The 10,503-nt window shown below is 36.9% G+C and overlaps 1 protein-coding gene across 2 annotated transcripts; it reads left to right on the top strand.

The window, feature by feature from the left end:
• Window positions 1–1,852: 1,852 nt before the first annotated feature.
• LOC120272096 (WAT1-related protein At5g45370-like) lies at window positions 1,853–6,200 on the top strand. Of its 2 annotated transcripts, XR_005540144.1 has the most exons (8): window positions 1,853–2,260; window positions 2,357–2,419; window positions 2,535–2,651; window positions 2,734–3,022; window positions 4,407–4,562; window positions 5,036–5,187; window positions 5,459–5,684; window positions 5,821–6,200. XR_005540144.1 is itself a non-coding variant. In XM_039278838.1 (7 exons), exons 1-7 carry the CDS (start codon window positions 2,070–2,072, stop codon window positions 5,628–5,630), a joined length of 1,140 nt encoding a protein of 379 aa, XP_039134772.1. In that variant the 5' UTR covers window positions 1,853–2,069; the 3' UTR covers window positions 5,631–6,200. The 2 variants fall into 2 exon arrangements, 1 of the variants encoding a protein (XP_039134772.1); XM_039278838.1 differs by having other exon boundaries at window positions 5,459–6,200.
• The last annotated feature ends 4,303 nt before the right edge of the window (window positions 6,201–10,503 follow it).

Genomic DNA, 10,503 nt, shown 5'->3' with positions numbered 1-10,503 from the left:
AAGTGATAGGATTGTCCCTCTCTGTAGAGAGAGTGAATATCACTGGCCACTTGATTAGTGAGACTGAGTAGTGCGTGGCCACGCCCAAGAGAAATGATAAGAGTTATCATTTACTTGACATAATGAGTTCACTAAGAGATCAAGAAATTAATTAGCATTAAAATAAAGGTGACTCGCTCCATGCCTTATACTAATTAAGATATTTAGTGGCAAAGGATTGTATGAGGTTGAGATAACTTCTATTAATTCTCGAAATTGGCCTTCATTTAATATTGGGTAATTGTATTATCTTGCTATAGAATAATTAAGATTTATGAACGTTAAAATTGTTTAAGCTCATTGCCAATGTTAAATCGACCTACAGGATTATGCACTAAGAATGCCAGGATGAAGGTTCAGTATTTGTTACTTATTCGACCACCTATTTAGGGTTTCAGTGAAAAACCTAAATTAGGTGGAGTGAATAGCTTATTTGGGTTGGGTCTTATTAAGTGTTGATCCAATATAATCGATTTGGTTAATTAAAATGGTTTAATTAATCAAGTAAAGAAGAGATTACTAATTTGATTAGGAGTGAAGGGTTTTTTTTTTTTTGTAAATGAGGGTTTTGGGTTTCCAATATAAATAGATGGTCTAACCTTAATATAAAGAGAGAGAGAGAGAAAAAAAAAATAGAGTGATTGAGAGATTGTCTCTTAAGAAACCCTAGCCACCACCCACTCTTCTCCCTTGGCCGCAGCCATCGGATCCCGCAGCCAGAACCTGTCGTCACTGCGCCTACAACCGCTTTTCTTTTGAATCTCGGGTGCTTGCTATTTGAACCAAAAAACAAGTGTTGTTTCTTGAGGTTCTAGCATACCTGCTTGATTCCCAGAGGCGTTCGTGTGTACGTGATAGTAGAGGGGATAAGTTTTAATTATCTATTTATTTAGAATTTAATTCTACCTCTGGCATGCGCTATGGTTTTATCATATTTACTTGTAGTTAAAAATTTTGTTATCCGTTGTGTTTTAGCATGCATTTTTTGCATGGTAATTCCCTTATTAGAGTGATAAGATCCTAACACTTTTAGGGTTGCATTGAAGGGAGTTTTATTAACTCAGTTCGATTCCTTAAATGTTTTCTGAGCGTGCACATAGTAAGACTCTAATTGCCGCATGTGATGCCTGGTCGAGTTAATAAATCCGCTGAGGGTTGTCAAACCATCGTAACTGGTGCACCATCATACTTGTCTATCTCTTGGCATCTCTTGTAGGGTTATGTTTGTCGACTTTGTCAAAAAAAAATTTATTTTATAATATTATTATGACATATTTATTTATTAGAAGTTTGTTCTTGACTAATTTGGACAAACTGCGTGTGAAAAACAAGTGCAAATGAGGAGATAAGTTTTATGCCAATATACCAAACGGTGGTTAACAAAAATAATTCCATATATACTCAAGAGTTATTATTATATTAAATATTGAGGAATATTATAATATTTATTTGATCTGTTATTATTTTTTTTTCCATACTCTTCTTTACTCATAACTGACTTTTCCGTTGGATCTCCCACCAACCGGATCGCCCATGAATCAATCTGAAAAGGTATTTTTTATGGTTTAGGGATCTTGAAATGTAGTTTAAATCAGTTTTAGAGCTTCAAATTTTTATCAACATTACCATCATTGACACCAAAAATGAAACTTCAGAGTAAAAGAAAAAAAAGAAAGAAAAAAACCTGAACGATTTTAATCGTGAGCAAAACGGAGACGAAGAAAACTGCTGACTCCAGAGTACTTAAAGTAATTTTCCTTATAAATTAGTTTTACCATGTAATCAAACAATTCTAGATATATCCGATAACAAATCCAATATTATTATCACCTTCTCGTAAATGCCTATTACAAAACCCGTAAAAAAATTTCTTGGCGACACGTTTTCTTTTTCTTGTTTGGGCGTTCCTGGTGGGAGGAGAAAGATAAGATGGCCAAGTCTGCTTGGTTGGTCCAAAGAACAAATACAAAGTCTAACGCTTGGTGGGTAATAAACTTTGAAGAGAGAGAGAGAGAGAGAGAGAGAGAGAGATGGCACCGGTGATAGGTGGAGAGGAGCTGCGAGCGCACTTGGGGATGACGATGGTTCAGCTCTTATACGGAGGCTACCATGTGATAACCAAGATGGCCTTGAACGTGGGGATGAACCAGGTTGTCTTCTGTGTCTACAGAGATCTTGTCGCTGTTTCAATCCTCGCTCCTGCTGCCTTCTTCAAAGAAAGGTACCATCTTGTCGTGATTCTGCCCCTTTTTTTTTTCTTTCTTTTTTGTAAATTTCTTGCGAAGACTCTGTTTTGATGTACCTGCTTGGTGTGCAGAAGAGTCCGCCCTCCACTAAATGGACGACTGTTTTTTTCATTTGTCTTGCTAGGATTTACAGGGTGAGATGTGAAGATATTTCATGTCAAAATGCTTTCTTTCTTTCTTTCTTTCTTTTTTTCCTTTGATATATAAATGTATTGACAATTCCTTTGATTTGTATTCATTGATTACTAGGATTTTCTGCAATCAACTCTTGTTCCTGCTTGGCCTTAGCTTCACAAACCCTACTTATGCTGCAGCTGTTCAGCCTGGTATTCCAGTGTTTACATTCATTCTGGCTGTTTTTACTGGGTAGGTGGTTAAGAGATTTTTTTGCTGAATCGATTGCTGTTTTATTCCCTGTTTTGTAGTTTTAATTTTTAAATATTTGCAGAGCTGAAACAGTAAGAATTCTCAGAAAAGATGGTCAGGTAAAAGTTGGAGGGACACTTTTTTGTATTACAGGTGCTGTTTTAATGATCTTTTATAGAGGCCCTGCTCTTATTGGACATGATGGTTTTAAGCACGTGTTTCCGAGTGGGATAAGCACACTTATGCAGCCAGGGCCTGTTGGAAGATTTGCATCTGCTGGTTTGGTGTATTCTGAGCTTAGCCTATGGCACATCGGTGTTGTGTGCTTAATTGGAAACTGTTTTTTTATGGCTGCTTATCTTGTCTTGCAGGTATCACATTGTAAAAGTGTTCGTTTCTTCTTTGCTTGGAGTTTTCCCTTCGTTCATTTTATTTGGCATATCATTAGTATAGCTGTTCATAAACATGACTCTGGACCACCAATCAAATATAATGTGAAGGTAGCATGAAAGCTTTCGAATGCACAGAAAGGAAAAGGGTTTCATTCACGTAGTTCAAAAGGATTGCCTAATGCATAATTAGATGACCTGTATGCTTTTCTAACGCAAATATCGAGATGAATTTCTGAAAACAAGCCTGCAGTTAGTTTAAAGATGTTTGGAATAATTGATCAAATGGCATTTGAGAAGCATAGTATGTAATTTTTCCATAAAAAATGATCAAGGCGTAAAAGATAAGATGTGGTATAAGAACTGAACAGGTGTATTAGGAACTCCAAATGGTTCTCAATTTCAGAAGCTGTATATAATGTATGAAGTTGTTGTGCATTATATAGTCATATTATTGTCGGTATGGATTATAATACACAATTATTACTGAAGGTTGAGTTCATCAATTTTTCAAGTTGAAGTTGTCAGGCAACTTATTGTCCTTCTGGAGATGTCAAGTCAATCAATGCAGGGAATATTTTCCATCACTGTACTTCAATGGACTAATTTTCCACTTGATGATGTGTTGAGAGAAAAAGCTTTAACAATGATTTTTCAAAACCATTATGGAAGATTCAAGTCTTAAATTTGTTGCTGATGGTGGTATGTGCCCCTTTGTGGATATATTTGGGAGTATAGATGCCCCTTCAAAAGATGAAATTTTTGACACACAGAATACTCCCAAAGAAAAGAGGATTTCGTTTTAGTGTCTAGTGCTAGATCTTTTTATTAATGTTCTTTTCACATAATTCACTTTGTGATGGAGCAGAATTCAGTTAAAAGTCTTAAAACAATCCTTTTATTTGTTTAGCTATTAACAGATAAGAATAGATTCCTTCACCGCTAAATGGATTTCATAAGGGAAAGAAAACAAAGGTGCTGAAGTAGTTTGTTGTGATGAATATTTTACTAGTTGCTTGGCTGCCAATTGTTGTTACCTAATTTGATATCTGTCATACATATTGTAATGATCTTACTATATTCAAACGTCTCGTCTTAACATTTAGTGGTACACATTTTGCAGGCAAAGAACTTTAGAGAGATTACCAAAGCATGCTTTAGTGATTTCTGTAATTTTAGTGATCTTTGTATATGTCACATCATTTGTTGTCACAAAATCTCCTTTTTGTTGACGAACAACAACTCTCCATATCATGCTAACGTATATTATATGTTTCGTAAATTTCCCATGGCTGTTGTTTTATATTAATTCAGCCAATTCATTTTATTTTAAGCAGTTTTCTTATTTGAAGCTTAACAATTTCAGGCTCCAGTTCTGGTGAAATATCCATGCAGCTTGTCTTTGACAGCATACTCGTATTTTTTTGGTGCTGTCTTCATGGTTTTGACAGGACTGTTGACAGTTGAGGATCATTCTGCTTGGATAATGACTCCATCTGAAACTATTGCAATAGTCTATGCTGTAATATTCTTTATTATTTCTTTTTATGTTTTTGAAGTTTCTCATGGTCCCAAAGCTTGATAATTAATGGTGTTTATGTTCCTATCCCTTTCACTTCAAGTGAATCTCCTTTGGGTTTCATTGACAGCATTTGTTTAGAAACTGTCTTTTATCTCGTACACTGGTGCTTGCATGTGGTTTGATTTTTGTCTTCATGGTGTATTTGGAAAGAGTTTAATGTGTGTGAGATTCTGTAGATCAGTTTGTTAAAGTTATCGTTTTAATTTCATATCATCCTTAATCTAGTTAGTTACTAAGATAAGCGCATTCCAGCATGGCTATATATATGCTTATTACTGTGTAAGTTGATGCCCTACGTATTCTGTACAATGTTTGCCGCTTGCCCTAATGGTTCCAAAAGATGCCCGTGTTTTTTACTGCAGCATGTGAGTAGCCTTGTTTAAATATCTAACTTTCATTGTTTTCCTTATCAGGGCATTTTTGCATCTGCTGTAAACTATGGGGTTGTGACATGGTCCAATAGGATTCTAGGACCAACATTGGTGGCACTGTATAATCCGCTCCAACCTGCTGCATCGACCATCTTATCAACACTTTTTCTTGGGAGCCCAATTTATCTTGGAAGGTTTTGCTCCCTAACTTGAATAAATTATAGTTATGGTTACATTTTCATTCCTCATAAAACCTGTCTTCCTCTGCATAACATTGCTAACTTATTAGTTTATTCCTTAAACCCTTAATTTTTGTCATAATTCATGAATATCTTGGTCGGTGATCTGAATTTTAGAATAGGTCTGCTGATAATAATTTCTACTTTGTTTGTGCAAGCATGTCTACAATTTTACCTGTTTTTGTGTGGCCGATTTTGATCCATAACTATATTCATGTCTTTGCAGTATTATTGGGGGCGTATTGATCATCTCTGGCTTGTACCTAGTTACTTGGGCTCGTTACCAAGAAAGCCAAGTACAAACCAACATTCCTTACGCCAATGAAGCCGAGCCTCTTCTTTGTGGTGATCCATCAATCATAAAGACTGCAAATGTTTCTTCTGAATCTTCTGTTTAATTCCTGCAGCAACCAGATATGCCACATGAACTATTCTATTCTACGAATTGCATGGTATAAATATAGAACAAATTTGCTAGTAGGAGCTCTGCTTTACACGGATACATTCTTGCTTCAGCTAAGGCAATGTGAGTTTTCCTATACATCGTCTCTTAAATCTCTTTTTTGCTCCCATTCTCTTCTTCACTAGGGACTTGATGTCAATATTTGTGGAGAAATTGTCTAGTATGTGTGAACCGTGGCATTTGTGAAAGTTGGAAGCCTGCTGATGTTCTTGGCAGCATTAGAACTCCAGAAATTTTTCAAGCCTATGAGCAAAAACAGGTACAGTGCTGACGTGAGAACCAAAGAAACCGTGCATTTGCACTCATATCATTTCTTGTCTGTTACTGGGTTGTTTCAGATTTCTGTAAGGCTGCGATTTTGAGGCAGGTCATAAAATTAAGTCAGGTAGGGCAAAGGAAATGTTCTTGTATCTACTTGATGTAATATTTGATTGATCAACAACTCCATGGTATCGTGCCTATCTTGTTTGTCCTTTATTCCATAATTCTATCTGAGTTTTGTTGATGAGATTGGATTACGCAATGGCCAGCCGGCGGTTTCTTGGCATTTCTATAAGCAAGTAAAATGGAAAAAGAAATAGTAGATTGTATTATTTTTATACAACTACGCAAAAGGAAAATAGAAGTGGATAAAGTATAAAGATTATCATGAATTTTTGTTTCAGTGGGAGGAATATTATATATATATATATGTTTCGAGTCGACTTCTACTTTATTTTATATTTTCCACGATGACTTATAGTATATAGACACTTAATACCAAAAACGGCCAAGGGTATTTTTTTGGGTTTGTTTTGAATGATATTATTAAAAAAAATACTACTTATGCTTTGTCTGTATGACACTTCATGGCATGCCATGTTGACACAATAGGCAAGACCATAGATGTAAGGGGAATCATATTTCCCTATGAGGAAGGTGTATATATGTACGACACAATGCATAAGTGTAAGAGAGTTTGATTCCTCTTATAATGATGGTATATGTATGATTGTTGATGAATTCTTTCACAAGTGTACGAGATTGTCAAGTAATACCTCGTGCTTAGGCAAGAGGATCATATTCATTGGGGTCAAGAATCTACTATTACTCTTTTTTCACTTATTTTCTAACCTCACAATTGGTTTGATATGCAAGATAGAACAAACTAAAAGAAAATTTAACTAAGAAAATGATGCAAGATGACCAAAATATGAAGATGAGGATAATAAAACAATGGGAGAAGGACACCACAGATGTGGATCCCCTTGTAGGTAAATATGACACCCAGCTGAACAGTAAAATACCGCATTGATGGTTTGGGCCGAGAGATTTCTAAAGTAGATTAACCCCAAATCCTTAATGAGTAATCCCTAATGCTATACAAGTATTGATCGGAATTTCTTCCGAATTAAATACTCCTACCATTGCAATACATTTGGAGAAATCTCTAAATAGGATTAATCCTAATGGTCGGAGGGCTATCGACACCTGAATCCCTCCGCGTGTTGGTACAAGTAACCTCTTCTAATCTTTCCATGATCTAGTATAAGTGAGTATCTAGCATCTACAAGTATAACTCATACAAGGATTACAGAGGTCTCCATAATGTAATTCAAGGCATGTAAGCTTGATAGATTAAACCATGAACCAATTAAATGCATTGGAACTAAATAAAACATCCAAGATACATGTTTTCACGTCCAAGGTTCATTATCATCGGGTGCCCTTGGGGGTTTAGTGTGCCATTAATTTAGAAACACAACAAATATGCATAAAACAACACAAATAAACCATAATGAAACTCCATTGTTGAGTGATGATGATGATGAGGAAGGATTCTTCTCTTGAGCCCCTTGATCTCTTCTTGACAAGATTTGAACCTCTGAAGGTTACCACCGTGATCCCGGCAAAGGGTCTTCTGAATAATGCTTTCATGAGGACATCACTCCCATGCCAACTACACCATCTATAGATGGTAATACTTCAGCTGGTATAGAAGAGTAAGCATATCAAGGACCATTTACAAGAAACCATGCTAACAAATTCAAAATCAGGTGAACGCTAACTTAAGCTTATTCTTAAATAATATTGAAATGGTGGTATTTCCAATTTCTTCTGCCTTGATTGTACTTAGGTGTATCGGAAGTGAGGACATAATTTCAGACTTAGTCAAATAAGAGGATAGCAAGAGAAGCATTTGGAGCTACGCCACATGTGGGCCTCACACTCCTGTGCACGTCCAAGAAGAAAATTGTGCTTATCTTTGTTGGACCCTCGCAAACAGAAAGATATGTGGTTTCCTTTTATGACAAATCAGCTCAAAATATCTCTTTTCTAAACCAATCCAATTTCAGGAAGGAAACAAGATCAAATCCCAATCAACCAGGAAATCAAGTATTCCAAGTTTAAGGATGAGAGATTGCACCTACCACATTCACGTGCTACAGTACCACGGGATACTATTCCTATATTTAGATTGATTTTCTAGCCCATTTTATTTTCCTATTTTTAGATTGTTTTCCTAGCAAATTTTAATTTACTATTTTTAGGTTGATTTCCTAGCAAATTTTAATAAGATAGTTTTCTTGTATCCCAAGTTTAAGTCGGCCATAAATAGCCTTGTACCTTCTTCCTTGGAGGATAGAAGTTTGATTATTATTCACGAAATAAGAGTTATCTTTCTACATTTGTTCTTGTGAGTTCTCCAGGATTCGCGAGAGGAAAGTTTTGGCTTTCTCCTAATTCGTGCTCTACGCTTCTGGGCATTTTGTGTGGATTAGTTTTTGGTTTGTGGTTTTGCAATTGTTCCGACAACGGGTCAGAGTTTTTAAAGCTTCGGATCATCTTTCCCCAATGTACGGGTCATGTACATCCCCGGCTGTTCGCAGTTAGTTATCCCTCAACCTAGATCTTACACAGTGAAGATCGGGCCATCATCTAGATCTCCTTCTTGTTCACCAAGTTGGAGCCTATCATTTGGTACCAGAGCCTTCATTGACATGGTAGGATACGTTATTCCTACATTAACCTTTTGATATAATCTTAGTTGTTTCATAATTTTTTTCAGTCCCATCGTCCACAAACCAAAAATAACCAAAAATTACCTAACCTTTGCAATAGTACTGTTATTTGAGTATTGTATTTTAGGTTTATAATTTGTTCATATTCCTCTAGTTTTTTGGTCACAAAAAAAAGCAAAACAAAACAAAAAGAAAGAAAGAAAGTTCAAGAAAGGCCATTACAAAAAAACTGTAAAAAGAAAAAAAAATCGGATTAGAGTTTCCAGTAATATATATACTATATCTCATAAGATTATTACTTGTTTTGCACTTACTAGATTTCAGTACTATTCCCTTCTTGTTTTAGCCAACCAAACTCCACAAAAAATCAAAGTTAGTTCTTTAGACACTTTCTGTCCAATCGCTTAATCACATATGAATAACTACCACTTAGCACAACTATGATCTGACGAGAAGGCATAAGAGCTTTGGTAAGTAAGACGTGAGATTTGTGTGAATCCACATATATACTTATTTTTTTCTTCAAATCTACTAACATGGTAGGTTCAGATGCTAGTTGTCATGATGATGACCCTGTTGGTTCATACCACAAGATAGATGTATCGGTTACACGGGCAGAGTATGATGCATTTGTCAGTCACTCTCAGTGTGAGTTATGAGTATCAATTATGTTAGTACATGAGGAGATGCAGAAGGTCATGCAAGATACCTGAGGTGGGCTTGACAACCGTCATGACCATCGTGACCCCAGTCATGTTAGTTATGGACATCGGCAATTTCCACACCGTGATAATGATGAAGACCTTCCCCATGGCCGCCAAGATAGAGAAGATCCTGATAGTATGGCGAAGATCAAGGTGATTATACCACCATTCAGCTGCAAAGTGGATCTTGAAGTTTACTTGGAGTGGGAGGTGACATGTGATCAAATTTTCAGGATCCATGGTTTTTCCGATGAAATAAAGGGTAAGCCTAGCATCTCTTGAATTTACTGATTATGCACTAACATGGTCGAACCAGTTACAGGAAGATAGGCTATTTGGGGGTAATGGCTATATTCGCACATGGGATGCTGTGAAGAGGGCTATGCGACACCACTTTATTCCATCACACTTCTAGAGAGATCTATATAACAGGCTACAAAGGCTTATTAAAGGTACAAGAACCGTCGATGAAATATTATAAGGAGTTGGATGTCCTGATGATCCGTACCAACATGCGAGAAATTGCTGAGGCAAACATGTCGAGGTTCTTGAGTGGACTTAACCGTGAGAATGCTGGTCACATGGAGATGTTTCCCTACAACACTCAATAGGAGCTCGTAAATCAAGCAACGAAGGTGGAGCAATAGAAACTCATGGCAGTCGGGGACGCACCATACCTAATCGTCTTGTTGCCTCCACTTGGTACCGTCCTTACGGCACCACAAGAGGTGGCACTACTCTTAGGCTGATGGCAGCTACTTCTGCCTCACCCCTTGGCTTCACGTCGACCACGTCACCACCTTTGTCGGGCTCTCGACACAGTGATCGACACCCTACTTCTTCAACAGCTACATCTTCTTCTACATCCACTGTGGCATCTTCTCGCAGTCGTGACATAGAGTGCTTCAAGTGCAAAGGGACATGGCACATTGCTTTTGAGTGCCACAGTAGGAGAACCTTGCTCATTAATGAATAGGGCGAGTGGGAGTCTGAGAGTGACACCGAAAATGATGGTGATGCACATGATGAGCCAGTGGATGAAGTTGATTGTGGCATTCAAGCTGATGTGGGAGATTACTTTATTTCCCGCCAAGTGCTTAGT

The sequence above is a fragment of the Dioscorea cayenensis genome, chromosome 11 (assembly GCF_009730915.1).
Source record: "Dioscorea cayenensis subsp. rotundata cultivar TDr96_F1 chromosome 11, TDr96_F1_v2_PseudoChromosome.rev07_lg8_w22 25.fasta, whole genome shotgun sequence".
Taxonomy (NCBI): Eukaryota; Viridiplantae; Streptophyta; class Magnoliopsida; order Dioscoreales; family Dioscoreaceae; genus Dioscorea; species Dioscorea cayenensis.
Note: the sequence above shows the minus strand (reverse complement) of the source record. Positions and strands in the feature narration are given on the sequence as shown.